The sequence below is a fragment of the Magallana gigas genome, chromosome 9 (assembly GCF_963853765.1).
Source record: "Magallana gigas chromosome 9, xbMagGiga1.1, whole genome shotgun sequence".
NCBI classification, from domain to species: Eukaryota; Metazoa; Mollusca; class Bivalvia; order Ostreida; family Ostreidae; genus Magallana; species Magallana gigas.
In genome coordinates, this window is record NC_088861.1 from 15708975 (window position 1) to 15733057 (window position 24083).

The 24083-nt window shown below is 31.7% G+C and overlaps 3 protein-coding genes across 4 annotated transcripts; all 3 read left to right on the forward strand.

Annotated features, from left to right (window-relative positions):
• The first annotated feature begins 4950 nt into the window (after nucleotides 1-4950).
• LOC136271814 (uncharacterized) lies at nucleotides 4951-9093 on the forward strand. Of its 2 annotated transcripts, XM_066072343.1 has the most exons (7): nucleotides 4951-5092; nucleotides 6236-6253; nucleotides 6409-6732; nucleotides 7157-7340; nucleotides 7446-7615; nucleotides 8138-8216; nucleotides 8413-9092. In XM_066072343.1, the coding sequence occupies exons 1-7, from the start codon at nucleotides 5023-5025 to the stop codon at nucleotides 8918-8920; spliced, it is 1353 nt and encodes a 450-aa protein (XP_065928415.1). In that variant the 5' UTR covers nucleotides 4951-5022; the 3' UTR covers nucleotides 8921-9092. The 2 variants fall into 2 exon arrangements, with proteins under 2 accessions (XP_065928415.1, XP_065928416.1); XM_066072344.1 differs by lacking the exon at nucleotides 6236-6253 and having other exon boundaries at nucleotides 4958-5092; nucleotides 8413-9093.
• A 1524-nt stretch (nucleotides 9094-10617) lies between these two features.
• LOC117690887 (uncharacterized) lies at nucleotides 10618-13880 on the forward strand. Its single transcript, XM_066071276.1, has 4 exons — nucleotides 10618-10699; nucleotides 11087-11182; nucleotides 12774-12855; nucleotides 12987-13880. The coding sequence occupies exons 1-4, from the start codon at nucleotides 10645-10647 to the stop codon at nucleotides 13387-13389; spliced, it is 636 nt and encodes a 211-aa protein (XP_065927348.1). The 5' UTR covers nucleotides 10618-10644; the 3' UTR covers nucleotides 13390-13880.
• A 5269-nt stretch (nucleotides 13881-19149) lies between these two features.
• Nucleotides 19150-23627, forward strand: LOC117690821 (uncharacterized). The gene is made up of 6 exons (XM_034475535.2): nucleotides 19150-19319; nucleotides 20071-20088; nucleotides 20243-20578; nucleotides 21206-21316; nucleotides 21917-21989; nucleotides 22715-23627. The coding sequence occupies exons 1-6, from the start codon at nucleotides 19265-19267 to the stop codon at nucleotides 23196-23198; spliced, it is 1077 nt and encodes a 358-aa protein (XP_034331426.2). The 5' UTR covers nucleotides 19150-19264; the 3' UTR covers nucleotides 23199-23627.
• Nucleotides 23628-24083: the final 456 nt, after the last annotated feature.

The window sequence follows — 24083 nt, forward strand, 5'->3', positions numbered from 1 at the left end:
TTTAAAACGTGTAATAATAGGTATAAACAAGAGAAAAAAACATAAATGTTTTTGCAACACATTTCAAAGAAATTTGAGCTGCAATTTTGTGTCTTCTTGTACAATATATTCCTAAGAAAAGAAATCATTTTCCTGATGAAATGCATTGGATTTTTAAATTTAGTTTATTATCATAAATGTTATAATAATACTTAATATGATAACACGTCCTTATAGCAAAATCATGTTCTAAGAAATAGAGCTCGTATACATGTTTTACTTTAAAAGTCCCGGTCTAATTCGAACGCTGAAAAGCTAGTCACTAGATATTATGTTCTCATGTCCAGTGAATGATTATATCTAATGAACTAATGAAAAAAGGTATAGAATAACTGAGCAGCAAGTGACGAAGAAAGAAATTTAAAAAAAACGGAAAAACGTAGATTAGTTTCTTTTCATTAAATTTACGTGCGTACAAATTCACAATAAAGCATAGATACGTGTATCTGTGTTGAAAATTGCCTCTATGATTTATATTTATATTTTTAAACTTCCTTATTATTTTTTATTTGTAGAAGAAAAAAGAGTACACATCGCCTCATTACCAGATAAATAATCAACTGTAAAGGTTTCAAATCCATCCACTAATGCAATTGAAAATGTGTGCAAATGTACATCATTAGTGGTCAAGGTAGTACTTATTTCTCATTTTTTCCCATATCATTAGAGGTTACGGTTTTTGACCGCTAATGATATAAATATGAAATCATATCATTAGCGGACGGTTAGGTTGTTCGTTAAGGATAAAATTATATCATTAGTGGTCAACATCCTGACCACTAATGCAACATTATATCATTTGTGGACGTTGTATCGTTAGAGGTTGCTACAAAGCTATAAATGTACTTGGGAGCTTAATTCACATATCTTTCGTCTACTATGTGCTGAAAGATTTGCAATAAAAGTTGATTGAACAGTTCTATCCAATGTTTATCCAATGTATATGGAGCTACACAAGTAACAAAAAATTGAATGCAAATACATATTGTAGTGTCTAGGAGGGATTGCAGCGTAAATATAGACAATATATTAGAAATGTATTTCTTCTGAAGAAATTTGTTGTTAATCAAATAGCAGAAACAGCAGAAAAACAAAATACATAATGTGTAATAAATACAAAATTGAAACCAAATACATATATATTGTCTGTTAAAGAAGATTCAGTTCTTTTAAAACAAGAAAGGGCCAAGCCAGCAGAGGGGTAAAAAAGAAAAAGAAAATGCAGAACATTTTAAGATTCCATGTGTTTAAATGAAATTTGTTCCAGGGATGAGCTGAGATGCATAAACACAAACAATTACAACGTTAAATCAGGCTAAGTACTTAGCTTTACAACCAGCTCTTGATAACTGAAACATAATTGAACCAAGCGCTGGGTGGAAAAAATCAGGTAAAACAATTGGTTAAACATTGTAACTCATTAAGTCAATTAAAGGAGGCTTTTGACAAAACAAAATGTCACACCAGATATGCACACTAAGGAACATCATATTTCAAAACTCCTCAAAACCTTTAATATAATAAACCAGTTTACAGGTCAGGGTGTTCAAAAGTGCAATGATGACATAAAAATGATATATCACGGAAAGTCGATTAAACGTGACTCAACAGCAGAATCTCTCAAGGTATAATCCGGGAAAATAATAAAATTAGATGTGAACGAATGAAGCGAGTTTGCAAAAAGTACAAAACACATTTATGGCAAAAGAATCAAAGTACTGAGAGTACTGAAAGACGGGGTCTTGAAGTTTTGAATTTGTAATTGTCCTGGATTTCCTCGAATATGCTTCCAAAATTTATGAGTTTGAATTATTTGTTACAATCTATGTTAATTCGGCTTTTTTGCAATTGTCTGATACGTTGTCTAAATTTTACTTAATCCCGGCCTTCATAATTGTAGAAAATTGACACAACGGTATATAATGTAAAATAAGACCCCACGAAAATTTTTTAAAAATTACTACTAACCGGGAAAATCAAACAACTATATCAAAGTAGATAATTTTAATCATTAGATTTATTCAATTTTTTTATCCAAGGAAAAACGCACAAGTCGGACGATATCCGTAATAAAAGTTTTATGAAAACCCCAAAAACTCTAAAACTGCTGAATTAACAAACAAATTGAACATTTGTATACCGATAACAAACACAGGCACCTGACGTTAGAAATATTTTTTCACAATAATATTCCAAGAACTTTGACAATAAAAAAATTTGTCACGGTCGCCATTTTGATTTTTCAGACCGATTTATCTGACACGACTTTCTTCATTTGCGATTCATACAAAATTAATAGGTAAAAATAAATCCGTTCGCCACTTACTACTTTTTGTGTAAACTCGTGCATCACCTACACGAATTACGATACAACGGTTCCTTTCATTAAAAATCATACTCCGAAAATCAGAGACATAAATAATAGAGATTGTCAACTCCGCCATTAGCGTGTAAATGTTACAGGACCAACCTTACTTTGAGAACTACAAGTGCAACAGCAATATTGTATAAGTCATTAAATTTGAACCTGATAGTGAACATGACCCTGTAAATATTTTAAGCATGTTTTATTTATGAAATATTAACAAAAACTCTTTATTTAGTTTTTAAATTACTTTTTTAAAACTTATTTACTTTTCAAAAAGTAATGGTAATGCAATACTTTACTCATGTAATGTAATGCATTACTTCAAGAAAATTAAGGAATGGTAATGGTAATTTAATGCCCTAATTCATGAAGTAATGGTAATGTAATGCATTATTTTACAATGTTATTAACCCCAAGCCTGATTCCAACTAAGCCGGAAAACATGATCATTAACATTTAACTTGGTTCTTCAATCGATAAGATTGTATATATTATATGATGTATAAGTCTTCCAAAATGTATAATCTATTAAAGATTTTGCTTACAATGCATTGTCTAAAATTTAAATTCAGTTTAATCAAATAAAGAGCCAACGAACGAGAAGGCAAATACAGACTTGTTTTTTTTCTGTGTACAAAATTCCGTTAGAGACGAACAGCAGTCATACCGCAAGTAGACTGGAAGCCAATGAAACACCTATTTAATTTGTAAAACATCTTGTGTATAACACGTCCCGATTTTAACTTCAGTTTGCGCATGAAGTTTGGTAGTATTCAGGTGAAAGATTGTCAAAATAAAATTCACAACTTTTCAAAAATGGCACATTGCGTTTTGGAACTTTAATTTTGATTCCACCATCAACCTCTTCTATTGACTAATGAGCTCGTACACCAACTGAATCGTCAACGGCGCTGTGCATTTAGTTACGTAACTCATTCCACGTTTGAACTCGAGCAAGAATATTTTGATCAATAAAACTATTTGTTTATATTCTAAATAGAATTTTGTTGATACACAGAGGACTTAAAAGATTTAATGCGTGTTTTTATGATACACATTTACTGAAATACATGAAAACTTTCTGCACTATTTTCTTACGCGTAGACTCAATTATTGTGTTCTACGCGTGCCTTCCGGTTTGAGACTTCGGCTGATAGTAAACCAATAGACGGGGTCACATGACCCCGTCTATAAAAGGAAAAAATATTATTACAAAATTGAATGCATTGGAATCAGAAAAAGAAATTCTCAATGTTGAGTAACTTTAAAATGTTATAAATGTCCTAAACACACGTCCAAACAATAAGAATGGTATTTAAATGTAAACAAAATATTTTGCAAAGAAATTGTTTTACAAATTTAAGTTATGCTTACACATAATAAATGTATGAATTTAATATAAATTTAGTTGTGTCAAACTGAAATTTGAATGTTTTTCATAAAACCAACATGCAAAATTAACAATAAGGCATAGATATGTGTACGTGTATCTTATTTTCTCTAAAATGAAAAAAATGACAATAACAAATTAAAACTGTCAACCATTTCAGAAATCCAAAAAACTAAATACAAATTCAAAGCAGAACAACGCGGACCTCTAAAAAGATAGAGGTAGGATCAGGTACAATGGTTGAGCGAGCATCCTAAGATGACCGGTCACACCTGCCGTATGCTCTTTGTCCTAATCGGGGAAAAACGAAAAACTCCGTAGACAAATAGGTGATTAATTATGGTCTAACAATTAGTATGAAAAACGTTGTATCGACCATAGAACTTACGAAAAGATAATTTCAAACGAGATTGTTGATAGTCCTGTTTTAACAACTTGTTTGTCAGAAGCTTGCCTCACCTTAAAAACTGTTCATATGAAGAGCATGACCTTGTGTATCGAATTTACTGAGAGACAAAAACAGCATATTCAGGTGATGAAGGTATATTGATACATAAGTAGGGAAGTTGACTATAGAAAAATTGAAGTCATCGCATTTATCATAAAGTTTTGTTGTTAGGTTACCATCAATGTCCGTTTCCAGTAAAATATTCAAATATGAAACAGATGACGCAGACACAGTGGTACACTGGGATATATCGAGCTGACTTAGGTATGGAAATAACAATTGTAAATTGATTATACGTCGTCAATATACCTGAATGTTGAGAAGGCCACAACGAGTGATTTATTATTTTCACATACAAGGTTTTAAATAAATTCTGCTTCATAAAAATACAAAAATAAGTCTGCTAACAAGGGGGCACTATTGGTACCCATGGGAATTCCAACGGATTGTTGGAGGACATGATTTCCAAAAACTATATAGATGTTGTCTATCAGAATTTCAAGCATCTTTTTAATGATGCTTTTGATTTAGGTAAGATTTTGTGATTATGACTAAATATGACTTCAAGTTTTAAAAACTTCCTTATCATTTTTTCGAGAATGATTACACCTAGTCTCATCACCGGAAAAGAATCAACCAATCATGAGCCAATTGTTTTTGACTGGATAATAATGCAGTGATGTTAGGAAACCATATGATGAAAACTCTACTTAAGCTTAGTCAAAAGTTCCCGAGACTTGTCACCTTTAACATAACTCAGTTGGTTTTACAGATACGATGTTTAAACAATTAATGGTGATAACTTTCACCTTTGCCATTCTCATCAGTTTAAAGTTCCAAGTGAATGGTAAGTCTAACTAATAATATGCTGAGAGAGAGAGAGAGAGAGAGAGAGAGAGAGAGAGACTCACTGGGATGTTTCTAATTGTTCGGTCGACCGTTTTTGGTACTTACATATAGTTACATAGTAGATAGTGTTATATGTATTAAAGTCAAAGCGGTTATTTATGTAGGTATATCATCAGAGTGTTCAGTAAAATTATTTACGAAACATCACGTTAAGAAGAGCGAAATAAAACCTTTACATAGGATGACTTTTGGGATTTTATACAATAGAAAACATATCGTGATGTTGACAACTGATATCGATATTGACCATTCCGTTTAAAGGAAATTTTCATATAATGCTGTTGTTTTTGCATGTTAAGGTTCCCAAAAACACACGGGGAACAAAAGAATGGAAGAGATATTTAACATGAAAATAATTATTTTAATACCTTTTAGACTTTAATTACCTTACAATACAAGTAACACTGTACACTTATTCATTTTTTGTCAAAAATTTTATCAAAAAATAATTTCAATGGCAATTCCGAGTTCAAGCCTCTTTTTGTTTAATGCTTTTATTCAGATGACATATTATAAGTGTATTTAAATATACATTAAGAACTTAGGTTGACACCACATTCTGCATAAGTCGTTGCATTGTTTTTTATCATGCAATGCAATAACTCTATAGTTTGGTTTCAAATCCACGTTTTTGTAAAAGGTGTTTTATTATTTTTAAAACAAATGGTTTTCGGTTGTTCTTTTGACTCTTAGATCATTCTCGTTAATTGAATAGAAAAGGTATATTTTATCCTTAGATAATTTATCCTTATATAAAAAAAACATACTTTCTAGGGTAAAATATATTGTTTATATATAGATATATATCTAAACTTTCTAGAGGAAAAATAACCCATTTAATTATTAAATCACAAAAATATATGAGGATAAGTCAATTTTTTTGATAATTTCAATTACCGTAATGTTGTTTTCTATTTTAGATTATAAATATAAGTGACAACTCTAATTTGTTTTCACATAGTCCTTGAAAATAAAAATATAGATTCAATACTTGCGAAAAAAAGTTTATTCTGTTTTGAAATGTCGGGTTGTTTGCCTTCTATTCATTAATTCTATTCACTAATTAATTATCATTTTATAGGACAGTGTGAAGATAAAGGTGAGTTTTTATTACTGCAACCACCTTAAACATGTGTAGCTGTATGTATTTAGTGTTGCTTTTTGGTTTGTTTGCGTTATGATTATTAATATTTCATATTTCCCGATTTATTTATATACAACTTGTTTCAATCTGGTGTATATGTATAAATTTAGGCGACCACAATACAGTTACAAGCTGCGATGGATCAACCAGATCTGAACGAGGAATATACGCGGACTTTGATAAAATAGGAGGTCCATGTACATGCATTGTGACCTCGTTGTTCAATGGTTATCTATATGTCTTATCATACAAAGCGGCACATGTGTTGTGTAAAAACAGAGTTAGAGTGAACAACACAGTGATTTTTGACTGCAAAGATGATGGCTTTAAAAAGTTCAACGTCAAATTCAACGACACAATCATAATAAAAGCAGAGTACCAGCCAGGACATACTTTTGGGAGGTTTAAACAATGCCTGGTTTTCATCAATTACGGTAAATATATTCAAATATACAATATTTGAATGCATTGTGATAACATTAAATCATTTTATTGTTTTATGAAAATTTTAATTTGATGTAAAACTGTCTTTTAAACGAGTCTGCTATAATTGTAGAATATATGATTGTGCAATTTTTTTCATCAGAGTAACTTGAAATGTTCCTTTTTGCAGACAAAATTAATATCTTCACATTGACAAATAATACATATTATAATTTGGTCCAAGATAATTGTTATCCTATATAACGCAGCTGTATATAATTGCAAATTTAAAAAAAAACATTTAAATAAGACACTGTATGTTGTGTAAGAAAAATAAATAATCTGGATTATTTTAATTTTGATAAATGAATACTGTGATCTCATAGTTTAAAAGAAGTTGACAAACGGAAAAGATGCTTAAGTTTTAATTTATAGATTATAAATATAACAAATTGAGTGTTAGATGTGGACCTCATCAGCCAACAACATCATCGACAACAACTTCAACAGTTTCTTATTTTGCTCCACGGTTTCCCAAAAAGTCTTCAGAATCTATCGTCTCATCTACAGAATTTAAAGTTGCAATAAACAACAAGAATAGTGTGCGTTTCTCCACAAGGTATGTTTTTGAATTACCGAACTGCTGATTTTAAATCTTCACCATAAAAAAAACTAGTACAGATCTACTAAATAAAACTTTTGCATATTTTTCTACAACATTTAGTTTGAACACCAGTACTGCTGATTTGAATTCTTCGTCAAACGATCCGACAACTATAGACGCAAAGCTCAAGAAGGATGCATATTTCACCACAGCACATGTTTTGAACACTAGTACTGCTGATTTAAAATCGTCGTTACAGGAATCGATGAATACAAATCCCGAGAATATATGTAAAAATACAGCTGAAAATATTCTAAGATTGTAACTACATGTACATATAAAGTTGTGTCGAAACTTGAATGCCACCGTTTTTGTATTACATTATAATGATGTATATATTAAAGACCCGTATTTCAATATCTTTCATTTAAAGAAAATAAGTTCGTTTTAATAAATACAGGATATATCTGGGGGAGGGGGGGGGGGGGGTCAACGAAGATATTTTTTTAATTGAAAAAAAATGTTTTTACAACACTTACTCTTGAATGAATAACAGATAAACTTGATGATTTTTTCATTTATTGTTGTTTTAATTATATCGAATGCTAGATTAGGTCTGCTTGGCGTTTTACTTATCCAAGACGAAACATACATTTTTGACTGGGAAATATATATTAATATCGCCTTTCCTTTTCTCGTACTTTATCAATATTTTACTTTTGTGTTGTTCAAATGGCGAAGTGTGCATTTTTGTGTCTAATTCATGGTTTAAGGGAAAAAAAACTCAAAATAAATATGATATTTTCTTTCAGCCGTTCTCACCAGTATTGCAACCGGAGGCATTGTTTTGGCTCTTGCGCTGATCGTTTGCATCATAATACTTTTGAACAGGTTTGTTTTTTTACTATGTTGTTTTTACAATACACTGTAACAGTTCACTAACCAAAAATCTTAACTTTGAAGATAACTCAAATATTGCTTTACAACATTGTATTTGTTTATAAATAAACTTTTAAATTAAATTGTTTTGAATTACTTAAAATGAATCTAACATCTTGAATGTGTGTGAAATTATCTTATATCTTAGAATCATGAAAGAAGGAAACGGCAGTTTAGTTTTGAAATCAGCTACAGCACATACTAATAGGACCTTTGAAAACAACAATGGTTTACCTATCAACCCATTGAATAACGTGTCCAAACATGCTGACGAAGTCCAGAAATCTTCAGCGCTAAATCAGCATCTTGGAATACCACAAACAGCTTCAAAGATAAATCAGAAAAACAATTCGGATTATGACATACCCGCTAATAACAAACCAGTAGATCAAGGAGTCTATTCAATGGCTAAGAATGTAGTTCCGAATAAGAATGATGAACTTTGCTCTGACGTTATTAATGAAGACGTGTATGCCCAGCCGTTCAAGCAAAACAACAGCAATCCACTTGCTCCGGTACAGGCACGAAATCATCACGATGATGAACTTTTTGTTTTCGAAGTTGAAATAGAAACGACTGCCGTAAAACAAAGCAACTCCATGGACAACAGTGAATGCAATGACCGGATCTGTTATGCAAAAGTAAACCTTGCTTGAAAACTTGTGTTTTTCAATTTCAATGTTTGATAAGTTGTTTTTTTTTTTAATAGCTTTCATAATCTTTCAAAACACTTGTGCATATAATTTAATAAAACGAATTGTTTGTATTATAACTTTTATATTCATTGTTCAACTTTTTATTGTATATACTCCATGCAAAAATTGTAAAATTTATCAGCATAAGTTAAAATTAAATAAAGTAATTGTGATGTTTTGATGAATTAACAAGTAATTGTATCAGACGTTCTCCTTTGAAAGAAGAGTTTGCTTTTTTGGGAGTTGATTTTAATCAACTCTCCTATGCAGTTACTCTGGCAAACCGAAACTGAAACAGTGTTTGGACCTAAGCACAAACCATCACCGCTGACAAGAGTTAGTTCTTTAAAATAATCGATAAATTCGATTAAATGTACGCTATAGCATTTTTTTTAAAGGAAACTTATTTATAAATACCTAAGAAATAGTCAGATTTTAAATAGTACGAACAATTTAGAAGTTTTTTGCAGTCGTATGTATTCCTACGCCAGAGTTCAATATAGTCTCGTTCAACCATCGGCTGTCTCCGTACATCTCCGACAAGCAGAGAGTCAGTCTATATTTAGAGGTCGCATCATCAAGCTATCACGTGACCTGGTATCTCTTACTTGTCGGAGATTAACGAAAACAGCCGAGCATCTGGTTGAACGAGACTAGAGTTCATTATTGGTTGGATCCATACACTTTTTGAAATATTTCGAATACCGATACAAAGTTTGACAAATCAATTCTATTTTTAAATATTGCACAACATGATTCATAAGAGGTTTTCTCGAAATTCCTGTCGGAAAAGTCCGAGAATCCATATTATAAATATGTGCGTAATTCAAATAGAGATTATAAACTACTTGCCAAGCAAAATAACATATCGTTGATTTTAAGATAAATAATAACCGATAAAATCAACTCCCGTCATATAACAATACGTATTTTGACGTTCAGGGTCTCATCTCTTTGATTACTATGTTTATTCAGTCGCGATGGTACATTGAGCATTTTCTTTAAAGGGGTATGATCACGATTTTGGTCAAAAATTATTTTTTTAAATTTTAATGTTTACGATGGTTTAGTATGGCATTAAATGGGCGGCCAAAATTTGAGTGTCATTCGTTGAGTTTTATGCAAGTTACAGAACTTACAATTCTTTGCTATCTAAACAAAGCTTTAAGTTTTACTGGAATACTGAACCTATGTTAACAAAAACGGGGCACGAGTCTTGTTTACATGACAAAGAAAAGTTAGTCTGTATCTTGCTTATAAATCTACGACTGACTCTCAAACTTCACTTGATCATCAGAAATGTCTTCTTAAAACATTGTAAACGATAAAAACAGAAAAATAGAATTTGACCCAAATCGGGAGCATGCTCCTTCACAGTCAGGAGAAAAAAAGATCGAATGAATTAAACAGGGCCAAGATTTAACAAACATAATTTATCAATGATGTACAAACAGAGAGTAATCACAAAACAGGGAAAATAGACTCAAAGACAACGTAAAGAATATATGTACTAAACGTCGACCATGCGTTTTAAGTCGTTGTAACCGTTACTATTAATGCGATATGTTTATTGACCCGCATACGCGTGCTGATATTGACGGTATAAATCATTAAGAATATTTTTAACCTTCTTAACCGGAAAGATTTTTTAATATTATTTTCCGGGTAAGAAAAATAAATGAAAAATGGAAGGTCTTCTGTATGCTTTTGTGATTTATGTCACTTTTGCATTGGCAAAAGGTAAGTTTCAATACGATTTAAGTTCTCTTCTAGAATTTTATTCTTCATTTAAAACTGACGGGTTTTCTTTTAGATTTTCAGGGTTTAAAATCATTGTTGGTTTTTGTTATCTTGTAGTTAGAAAATGTGAAAGCTACGATTTTCAAAAGTATCATATAGTGTTGATATTAGGTAGATTAAAACTAGATTGTCTTTGAATAATTATGGATTTATAATGAAACGGAAGTACGTACTTTGATGAAGCTATATATATATATTTTTTACATAATGAAATTTTCATAAAATCCTGACAAAATGTTTCGACACTGAGAAAACAAATTATTATCAACCTACTCGTAAAGCCCTCTTTAAGTCTAATTTGTCACACAAACTTAAAAAATATTACAGGTAATTGTCAAGGAAGTGAAAGTGACCTATGCGAATTGCCACCTAACACAACAAGCAATTCAACCTCTCAGGAATCTCCTGATGCAATCAGCATTGGTACGTATCATGAACTAATAAAAATTACCCTCGTCAGATAAGCGTATACATGCACTGAACTTTAAGCACCCTTTTAATTTAATTAAAGATTTTTTACAATGTCATATATACCGTCTATTTAATTTACACTCACGTAGACGTCAAGTTTCATTAAGTTCACAGGTTTTATTTACATCCTCGATTAAGTGCCTTACATTGAAGTAAATTAATTGAAAAACCTAGTTTTAGTTAAAGTGAAATTAATCATAAATAATGGAAAATCACCCTATTCCATTGCTTCAAACCTGAAACGAAAGTGAAAGTAAATTTAAAAGTTTATATGAACTTCAATTCATCCTCAGGTCATGGTTTTAGGGCAAGATTTTACATTGTTGATACACTGTAATACACATGTAAAACATGTACATGCATGCAAGTCTAAAAAAAGACCGAGAAAAGTTGGTATGGTATGGTATGGTATGGTATGAGATTTGAACAAAAACGCCTCCATAAACAGATGGGTTCCAAACGTTTCAAAGTAAAATGATTAAAAAAACAAAACAAAGTTAACCCCTTATATGTGAACATTTATTTTTAAAAATAAAAGCATTTAAAACCAAGTAAAAATCATGTTATGTTAGGTATGATATGACGAATGAGAATCAAAAAGATTTCAATGCTATGCTATGAGAGTTTAATGCTATGGTATGAGATTTCAATGACATGTTAGGCTATGGTGTATGTTATAAAAGATATGCTTGAATTGACTGTATGTTAAGGCTAATCAAATCTAAAATAATATGCAAAACGTTCTTGAATAATATTTAAGCCTGGCGAATTTTTCTTTTTTATATAAACTAACAGCGATATCTAACAATTTATATTTGATGCATTTTGATGACGTCATACAAACTTCTAAATCACATGACGTGTGTATCCTTACACAGTAAATAATCAATATTAGGCGCATTGGCGCATTGAATTGATTATAGCGACATTCAAAATCAATTTTTTTTAATGAAAAATCCATAAACATCGTACCAGAATGAAATATCAAAAAGGACGCAAATCTTACTTTGTAAAACATTTACTAGGATCAATTTGAAAAACATTTTTCTTTTATGAAAATCATTGCTACAATTGGGGTTTGACCTTTTTCTGATAGTTTTCGATGTAAATTTAATAAATTTGAATTTATAGAGAAATTCTCCCTGACCCTTCTAAATATGCGTGGCGTTTGGAAACGTCAAATCTGTATAAGTATTAACGTTATTATGGTTCTAGGTGTATAATGCGTACATGTATATATACACTAGTCAACAACATCATAAAGTTTTTACTCTACAACAGGTATGTAAGGAATTGTATTTATGAAAGGTAATATTATCAAATTATATATATATATATATATATATATATATATATATATATATGGGAAAATTGAGTTAAATATTTTTGTTGGCTATCGCCATTATGGTATTCTATAAAGAAAAAGAGAATACATCAATTAAGAACTATTCCAGGATAATACAAATTATTACAGCATGATGAATGTTTACAGAAACCATAATATGTATCATATATTACGAATTTTTTGAATTGTCTTTTGTAGAAATTATCGTAGGTTGCGCAGCTGGAGGCATTGCATGTATAGTTCTTATCGTTCTATTAGTTTGTGGCATAATTCGGAAAAGGTATGAAACTCTATTGTGATATATCTGAAACTAAACAAAGTTTCAAATAGATGCCAACGCATTTTAGACAAAGATGATCTATGTTTATTGTCAATATAGCAGAATGTATGTTTTTCTCTCTTAACATTTAGAAAAAGGAATCGAGAGAGGTTTAGGGAGACATACACAAATTATACATACAATGGCTTTGAAAACAACTGTGAGCTTACTGCCACCTCATTGTATGCCATCACTAAACCTGTAGAGGAATTGGGGTACACGTCAAAACAAAAACAGCAATCTCGTTTACCACTGACAGACTCAAAAGGGAAGGATACAGCAAACATTCATTATGACGTGCCAGCAAATAAACGGCCGAAAGGTATTGGTGCATCGCCAATGCCTGGGTATGCAGTTCCAAAGAAAAGTTCTATAAAGTATCATAATGGCGCACCATCAAAAACGATGTATTCAGTTCCAACAAACAAACATGTAAGTTTTGAGCCATCATCTTTATACCCTGGATACGATGTTCCGAGAAAGATCACCGAGTGACAATTCAATGACTTTTGTGACAGAGTATTTAAAGTAGGAAAAAGCATCACAAGTGGTTTAATCTGAACATAGTTCTACGATGGACTTCAGGAAGAAAAACATTGGCTTGGATGGTCTATATAGAAGTAGTTTGGACATATCCTTTGTAAATCAGCAAACGCAAAGAAGGAATGAAAATATAACGAAGAAACTATTAGTTAAATTGAAACGCACTGACAAAATTAACGTGTATGTACGCTAATACATATATCTTTGTAGTGTTTTATGTTAATAGTTTATGCATGCAGTGTTTAAAAGAGCTGTTGATCCCCTGTCCCCTTTTCCTCTTCATCTTAGTACAATCTCGGAATACATTGTTTTTAATAGACTGTATATCATGCCTTTATTTCCAGAATTATTTTGCTTTAAATGAACTTATCAGAATGAGGTATAATTACCAGATATTGTACAAAGAATAAATTATAAAGCACAGCTACATGAAAGAAAAAAATAGTTACACTTTTTTTCATTTCTACACAGGTTTAAATAGAATAGAACGTCCTATCAAGGAACTTGGATGAAATGAATCATGGTTATCAGGAAGTTATTTTAATTCGTCCTATTACTCATATACATTGTTTTTTTTTATACTTATATAAAGTGCTTTAGTACCATTTATCTCTCACTTCCTTATCAGCAAGATTTTTTAAAGACATTTCATACTGCACAGGAAATATCGTAAACAATTTTCATAATACATGTTATTACATTATTGAATAGTAACGTTTTTGAAATATTACAATTTTAGCAGCGAAGTTATTTTGAGTTCATTATTAGTCAGTTTAAGCCATTAGAATCTCTACCTATCAATTAGGACAAGCTACATCATCCTCTTTTGGACACATCTGTTGTAGTATCCTTTTACAATGTATGTAAAAGTGTATGAAAAAACCTTATTCTATCCTACGGATTGAATCATTGTTCTTTTTCCGAGTTAATTGTCATGTTGTAAATTATGAATTTACTGGGTGGGTGTAAATACAAAATTTACAACATGACAATTACAACATGACAAGTTGTCATGTTGTAAATTTTGTATTTACACCCACCCAGTAAATTCAAAATTTACAACATGACATATTTCGTAACTTTAATTGAGTACAAAATTTTTCTAAAAATGTTACGTGCCAATGGATAGGAAAGGAGATGTCAAAGTTGTACACAGGGAAAAGTGGCTCGCATGATTCTCCTGCGTGTTACTTTTCGTCTTTATATCATGCAAAGAATTTGCATAAAACTCATGCATGTTTCATATGAAATTCATGCAAGCCACTTTTGCCCGTTTAGCATGACATAATAACTCCAAACGTTAACAAATGCTGCAAAGTAATTGAAAGGTAAACATTGTTCATTATATTTATTTGGAAATATACATTTTGAGCCTCCCCCCCCCTCCCGGTGCCAAATAAAGTTATATCCCCCTCCTTCTAGACATATTTTTAAATCCCAACCAAATAAATTCAAATCTTTAAAGGTAAATGTGGCGTATTTGGATTAAAATTTAAGACATGAGTTTAAGTAAAAATATACATCCTGCTTCTTAATTACAATTACTGTTTCACAAACTCTAGGCCCATAAAACATGTTAGTTATTTGTCTTTAAACTTTGTTACACGCTTGATGAATAGTAATGTAATCCGGCATTTATAACGTCACCGATTATGATTGGGGGAAACCCAGAATTGAAAACACGATGGAAGAACAGTTTGTTGTACAATTTAGAATCATGTTTTTCATGTCTTAAATTAGATAAATCATATACTCGAATCATTATAGTTCCGATATTCGTTAGTGTAGAACGTATGTATAAATTGTTAGTTATGGGCGAATTTATTGATCAAAAACTTGTTCGAGTTTAGGTTTATGGTTTGATTATAGTTGGGTGGTTTGAAGGTTTAGCACTAAATGGAAAGTTAGTGTACAAAAATAGCTGTCACTGCACTCGCATACCTACTGGATTTGTTCTTGGAATTTGAAGAAGATGATTTTTGAATTCATCTGCATTTGCATGAAAGTCTTTATTCTCTAGTAAACAGTGCAGACATTTTTTTTCCTGGCAAAACCCAAATATTAGGGTATTCTGCGAACCCATTGCAAAATTGGCTTTTAACACCATATCAATATTGTGAAAAGGTAAATTCTGCTATGAAAAACTATTAATTTTCATTTTTCTACATGTATATCCATAGAAATCATTTGGTTCACTCACGGCTTTTGAAACAAGTTAAAAATGACACTGGTTTCAAGTGAAACATTCACTAATTACGTGGTCTTAGCTCAAAAGCCAGACAAATCTTGTTGATTTCAAAGAGCCGTAGTTGAGTGGCCAGCAATGAAATAGACAGGCGAACTTTTTACATGCATTACAATGTGCACTAAAATAAAATGTTATGAGCAGATCTTTCAATGAATTCTTTTTTTTTTTCAACAACCACTTCGAAAGTTTTTCGTTTGTCTGGTGTAAATTGCAAAGGGTAACTCTCAGTGTTAGTATTAATGGAATCGCTCTCTTCCACATTATTATTTTGGTCAGTACTATATGTACTATCAGATCCTTTGAGACACATAAAAATTATGTTTAACGTTGAGACGATACCCATATGCTTCGTTGAGTTCTTTCTTTGACACATGTGCCATATTTTAGTATCAACAATTCTCTTTCGAACACCTCTCTTTCCACCATCTTGAAAGGATTTAAAACTCTCGACACCGCACTTGGAGGTGGTTTTAGGTTTCCTGGTTACTTGTTTTAGTTTGAAGCCAATAAATACAAAAACTAGTTTTAATTCAAAACTATTCAAAACCAGTTTTGCAAATAGATGAAAAGTTTGCAAAACCGAATTAAAACCTAAACTAGTTCTTGATCAATAAATTCGCCCTATGTGTAATAGAGATGAAACATGGTTTTAGCATCATCGACACTGTAAAAGGAGTAAATATCCCTCTCTCTGAGGGATACATGTACTGAGAGTGTAACCTTATCATTTATTTAAAAATTCCTGTAAACGAAAATCTACTTTTGGTTAATAATTTATTTTTATGAAAATAAGTAAAGACACTTAACACAATAAACATGACTATCAAAATTCTACAACTTCATGATGGAAACTTAAGTTTATTTCGGCTCTGAGTCCTATTCCATCCGTCTACAAGGTCTCTCATGGCCATTTTCCCTTTGTTCCTATCCTTATCAGTCTGTCCTTTTTTTTACCTTGTCAAATCTGTCAAGCTTAAGGGTCTACTCCTCTTTCTCTTCGTCGCAATTGTTGTTGATAGACTGTCAGAAGGCCAGGTTATCCAAATCTTTTGTATTTTTTACCGGCACGTAAAAAAATAAAATATACTTTTTTTTAATTTCTTCGTTGTATCTTTGTTATGCGATTTACTTATACAGCGTAATTTATGTGAAAGTTCTATCTTTAAATAAAGTAATGAAGCATATAATCAGATCTTAAAATTGTTATTCACTAAACATACGTCACATAGACCTTTAAGACCACAATAAAGTTATCATAGCTGTGATATTTTTTATGTAAATTATGTACATTTATTAATCATATTTAAATGACAAATGGTCAGAAAAAGGGATTGTTGAATATCATAAGATTGTCAATATTGAAAAGTTTCCTCACGGCGTTTCTAAAGTAAAATGCATATAATAAAATTTCCGCAAATAAGACATTCATTGTTTTAAAAACTTTTCCGATTAAATGGTACCTGTATATTATCTAAAGTAAGCATCTCATAATTACATGCGGTAAATTAATACAATGTAGCCTAGCGATAGACGGTCTTTGCCATGTTTAAAATAGCACAACTTCAAAAGTAAACAAAAAACCGAGCAGCGTCAAAGTAAAGCTTCCGCTATACCAAACAGTTACACTGAGAGCCATGTTCAAATCTATTGGTTTTTTATTTGTTTGCGAATAAATTTAGCGTTGAATTTTTTCCTTTCTTATTGATTACGTGTTTTTTTTAAACAAGACTATGCGTTTTGGGCACATATACAATGCGCATAAACTTCCATGATCTACTTTAAAAAGCATCGGTGTTCAATCTAATTAAAACAAGCATTCTGAGAGTATTGCATAAGCAATACATGTCCCCTACCGGTTTGTAGAAATTTGTGAAAACAATGCAATGTTATGCAGAATATCATTTCTTAACGTCTTCTGTACCCCGAATCAACAGACCAACCAAAAAACGAAACCGATTGTAATTATACAAAACACCCTGTCGATTAAATTTACAACACAATGATTGACACTATTTTAAAGAACTTATTTGCTTGTTAGAAACAATAAAAGGAATGGTTCAAGTAATGCACGATACTATTACTGACTAAAAACTTTCCTCGTTTATTCAATACACACCGAACCCTATAACGAACCAGAAGATTAAAAAATTGGAATATAAAAATTTAGTTTTCTGGAAAATGTGTCAACCAGACGCTACAAAAGTGTAAACTTGATCTGTATTTCGACATTTTGAAGCTGTTCATGATCAGCAAATTTCATATTATTCCTCAAACGCATAAAGAAAAAAGTGTGGAACACTGAAGTGGGACAGACAGACGGACGGAGAGACGGAGGCAGAGGAAAGCTATAGTCCCCTGCGGTGAAAACCGGTAGGGGACTAATTAGACGTGTAATTCCGCTCCTCTACGATACGCTATACAAAATCTAACAACATCCCGTAAGGGGTCATCTCAGAGTGACCTCAAATATTGATCAATCAGCACGTCGCCTAGTCAATTTTCGGTTCGGTCTTGTATAGCGTATCGTAGAGGAGTGGAATTACAAGTCTAATTTTAATTAGATTACATTGGTGTTTGGCTGCACATAGAAGTAATGAGGGGAAGGGGGTTGGTTTTACATGTTTAACGCTTGTTTCAAATTTCAATGCAACTGATGATTTTTTTCTACTTGAGAGACATATCTTTATTTATAGCCGCTAACAAAATAATTCAGTCACTCTCTGGCGCATTTCCGACATTAAAAGCATGAGAGAGAGAGAGAGAGAGAGAGAAAGATTGTCAGTTTTTACTACAAAATATGCATATAATGACACATCAAAAGAGCACGGCTTTCAGTACTACTTCAGTACTTTGATTCATAAATGCCATGAACAAGAGAGTCGTAAACAGTTGTATTGCATGCTTCAGCATTACATTAAACACTTTACATTCATTTATTTTAAAACAAAATGCATGTACATGTATAAAACTAAGATGACCTCTCTCTCTCTCTCTCTCTCTCTCTCTCTCTCTCTCTCTCCAGAATTGCATCCTTGTCAACATAAAAATGTAAACCAGGTTGATCGATGAACACTTGACATTATTCTTAGGCCGAGACGATCTCATTTTGCTTTTGGCCTACAGGATAGAAGGAGGGATACATTCCAAAATAAAATAAACAGACATAAGTATTTTGTAAACTATTTACACAGAACACCTATACATCTTGATTTTATATTTGACAGGTTTTTAAAGTGTAAGTGATAAAGCTAAAACCTTTAAAAGTCAAAATATCTTAAATTGTTAACCAAACCAGGCATGTTTTTAAACTTTATATATGTTATATTACATGTATGTTTGAGTAAAATTTATCTAAACTATCATTAAAATCACCCCATATGTGAGATGTCCAGTATTTAACAAATTAATCTTAAAATGATTACAAGATGGTGTTTCAGGGGTTTCCATTATCATGGATTTTAAATTATTATTGACTTAAGCTTTAAAGTGAGACTCGATTTTGTGTAATATTTTTAGAATTTCAAAAGCTGTTTTCATAATTTCAAGATTCACGCCTGTCCTTGCAAAATTTTGAAGGAAATGGGTGATATTTTCCAGATTATCATAATTATTCTTTTTATTGTGATGACAAAAGGTAAGATTTTATCTAAATTTAAGCGTGTTACTGAAAAAACGACACAAACTATGTGTTTTTTCCTTTATTCAGTTAAACTTCCTGCTCTAAATTTTTATACGTTTTCTTCCTGTTTTACTTATTAAGTAAATAGTGTTGAATTTTGACAAATTTCACACCCTTCTCTAGTTACAATTGCTATATAGTTGTTTACATTACATGTATATGACAAAAAAAGTGTTTAATGAAGAATCAAAGCTGTTCCTTATGTTGCCTGATATTTTTTTACAAACATGAGTCACCAACAAACGTTAAATATTACAAATTTTGCAATGCTGTTTAAGGGTTTAAATCATTATATCTGCGTTACACGTAAAATAGGACGGGACGAAACTAGCTTCGGCTTTAATAAAAGCTATGAAATAACACATTACTATTCTTAAAAAAGAATGTGATCCCCTCTTTATCAACAATTTGAATTCAAGTAGGACTGAACGGATTGCACATGCATCATATTTCACTAAACAGCCATTTTGGTTTTTCATATGGGGGAGGGGGTTGATACATTTTAGGACATTGTAGATTTTGTGAGTGGGACATACATGTAATACACCATAACACAAATGGACGTTACTTATTTCATTCCTTCAGCTTACATTTGTACATAAAGGAAACAAAAAAAAGCACGGTAGTAAAAAAATCAATTCCTTTACACACCCCCGTCCGGTTGAAATTCATTATGTTCTTATTATCATCTTTTTATGATTTGCAGCACAATGTCCATCAAAAGGTAAGCGAAGTTTTATTGTCCTTTTACATATTAAATTTCTGAAATCAAATTTATATTGGTATAAATTAACACAATCAGCTCTCTTAAAACTTAAAAATATGAATTTGTATGCGCATATATTTAGAGTTATTTCTGGGCTTTTTTTAAATTTAAGATCCTCACATAACAGTGAGTAAATGTAATGGATCAGCGAAATCGGGAAAATTTATATATGTGGACATCAACAAAATCAAACGTCCGTGCACATGTCATGTAGTCTCTATGTTTGCTGGGGATCTACTTGTTGTATCACGGAAAGGAGCAACGGAGGCCTGTAATAGCCAAGCTACAGTGTATACAGAGAACAAAAACGCCACGTATAAGTGCCATACCCATGTAACCGACACATTCCCCGTAAAGAAGTACGATAACATAATAATAAATGCAGAATATTTAAAGAATGGAAATCATTCTGGAGATTTGGACCAATGTCTGGAAATAACTGAAAATGGTATAGTTAATCGATTTGAAAATTTTGTCCAAAAGTGAACTGTTATCAATTTAAATCAAATTAAAACTCTCAAATGAGACGAATTAAAGAGGCAAGGTCACGATTTTGGTCAAATTCTATTTTTCTGAATGCTTAAGGAATGCATTTAAAATGATTACATGAAATTTGAAAGTCAGTCGTAGAGTTGTAAGCGAGATACAGAGCTCACAATTCCTTGTCATGTAAACAAGGCTCCTGTCCTGTTTTCGTTTACATAGGTTCAATATACATGTACCAGTAAAAAATCTTTTTCAAGGTATTTGTCTATCTTCTTTTTAACTTTAAGCATAAATAAACAGTTCCTAACGTTCAACACAATCATTTTAGGGCTAAAACAGGAATTTTCACCTCAACATTCTATTTGTAAACAAATGCTTTGTTTACATAGCAAAGAATTGTAAGCTTTGTAACTTGCTTATATAACTCTACAAATGTCAGACACTCAAACTTTGGTTGCCTATTAAAAATTCCTTGCAGAATCATTGTTAACATTAAAATCAGAAAAATAATTTTTGGTCGAAATCGTGACCATGCCCCTTTAATGTTCCAGGTTAGATTTCAAAATCTAAACGTGTCGGTTTATTTTAGATAATGGACAAGGAAATATAAGTGTAACGTGTGGACAATCACCAGATATAGAACCAACACCAGAAATTACTGTTATAAGCGCTCCATCACCTTCGAATCCGATAACGAAATGTGAGTTATATGTACGACAATATTCTTTTATACAAAACTTTTGGCGGTGGTAAAAATTTGTGTTTTGAAAAAAAAAATCAGTTTTTGCACGCACAAGGTGTTTTGGCTGGATTTTTCTTTTCAACAGCAATGTTTTATAACTTGATAACAAAAGTGCATATGTTTATTGTTTTGTTGGTTTGGTACATGTAGTTCTTTTTAGTTTGGGGAGTAGGTTGTGCGGTATTAGAGGATGTATTTGGGTCTTTCTATAATATAATCAGTAGGACTGGAAAGTTTAAGGAATGACAGGGATAGACGTATCTATTTTTCACTCTTTATCATTTGTAGATTTTGTCAAAATTCGTGTATTATTCGTTAATAATTAAACAATAATTATGTACAATTTCTATGTACGAGAAAATCTTTTTTAATAATTCAAACTAAGGACAATAAATATGCAATCTGCTGAATCTGCACAATAATACATTTAAAACCAGTACTTAGTGTATTTATCAATATTAGTAATTGTTGTACGTTATGCCGATTTTCTTATGCTATCCAGGCTATGATACAAATGTATTATGTTCGATAGGTAATCCATTTATTATTATTATTCAGTCATTATGGCAGGGACTATAGCTGGAGGTATTGTCATACTTCTTGGAATAATTTTTGTTCTGATGCCTAAAAGGTAAATATATATAATTTTCGCGAACCTCTGTGAATATTTTTTATGTAAAAGTACAACGAATAATGCTATTCTATCTAACTGTGAAATAGTTTCAGTGTCCATGTTGATTAGTCAGTCATCGAAAATATTCACCGGCAACATTCGATTTTCCCCGTTTTTAAACTTGGATTACCTCTGAAGATATCTAAGTCGCTACTTTATATTCAATGTCTGATTTGTTTATCATCAAGAATATGCACTATCAGGATCTGAATGTTTTTTTGATTTTATTGAAAATATTATACATGGACATCGTTTACAATTTTACAATTATCCAGAAATTTAAGAGTAAACTTAAACACAAAAAATAATGCAAGATGAACATATACCATTCGTTTTTCACATAAAGAATTACTGAAAGAAAACTTAAAGATGACTTAACGAGAGTACTTGACTACTTGGGTACAAGTCATTTTCGTATAATCGTTTAGTTCATTTAACGAACTACAGTAAAACACGGTTATAGCGAACACGCTTATAATGAATTGACGCTTACAGCGAAGTGAATTTCATTCCCCAAGTCTCTATTTCATGTTGTAAACTTGACGGATATAACGAATTACGCTTCTAACGAAGTTAAATTTGCAGTCCCCGGGACTTCGTTATAAGCGTGTTTTACTGTACTTGTACAGTACTGCATTTTGTCACTTACCGTCGTTTTTTATTTTACAATTATTTTTGTTTAGAAAAAAGAATAGAAAAAACGACAATGAATTAGAGGAAGTGAACAGAGGGCACACAAATGCGGCGGATGAAGTGGACAGAAGGCACACAGATGCATCCGAAGAAGTGGACAGAGGGCACACAAATGCGTCGAACGAAATGGACAGAAGGCACACAGATGCGTCGAAGAAAGTGGACAGAGGGCACACAGATGCATCTTTTATTAACAATAAATTCCTTGTAAATGACAACCATAAAGGTTATGTGCAACCGGAGGAAATTCAGTTGCCTTCAGAAAAGACACAAAACCATCTTTCACATCAAACAGAGACACATACGAAGCATGAAGTAAACATGAACCATGAGGTACCAATGAAATACAAACAAAGAGAGCAAGACATGTGTTCAACACAATTTCATACAGTTCCAAACAACTCGGACAAAAATGCAATGCTGAATAAAGCAAGACTAAATTACGCACAAGTTTGTATCCGTGAAGTGAAGTGAAGTGAAGTGAAGTGAAGTGAAGTTCGAAAAACAAAACACATAGAACTGTTTTGAAATTATACATGAATAAAGGACACCAATATCGTGTCATTCTAACACGTTTGGTTTATTTTTCTATAGATCCTTTGTTTGAAATAATCATTTGTGTAATTTTTAATGTCGTTCTAACACGTTTTGTTTCTTTTTCTATGAATACTTTGTTTGAATTAATCATTTGTGTAATTTTAAATGAATTAATTTTACCTAGCATATTTGTACATTACTTTGGTTTTTATAAAATATTTATCATAGTTGAATTGCATTAATTGAAACAAATAATGTGCTGTATGCTTTTTAACGGCTTAGATAGCTTGTGTGATCTAACTGATTTATATATTGAATACGTCCAATGTTGCGTACTTGTCACATTTAAATAAAGTATTAAAACATGTCTTTTTCAATGCAATTTGATTCAAGACATTTAGCATGTTGGTAAAAGTCATGTAATTATATTAATCAATTGCAACGCACACATGTGCAAGTAGCCAGCCTCATGGCCTTCAAAGTTTTCTGATCTTTGTCTACAATAATGTATATGATTGGTAAATGCAAGAGTAAAATGACGGTACATTAATATTTCCATTTTCTTATTATAAATATCAAGTGTATAAACATATTTAGTCATCTATCTTCACGAGAAAGAAGTACATAAAATACAAACTATTCACCACAAACTTATTCCAAGGCCGCAGTTTACCGACCGTTAGACGGCAGAAGTTTCACACTTTCCGTAAACGGTCGGTCGTTCATCATCCGATTTGTCAATATCGTCCCCAAAAACCAATCGTCCCTCTGTCGGTTTCCGGTCGTCAATCGATGTCTGCCGGCCGACATTTAAGAAAATCG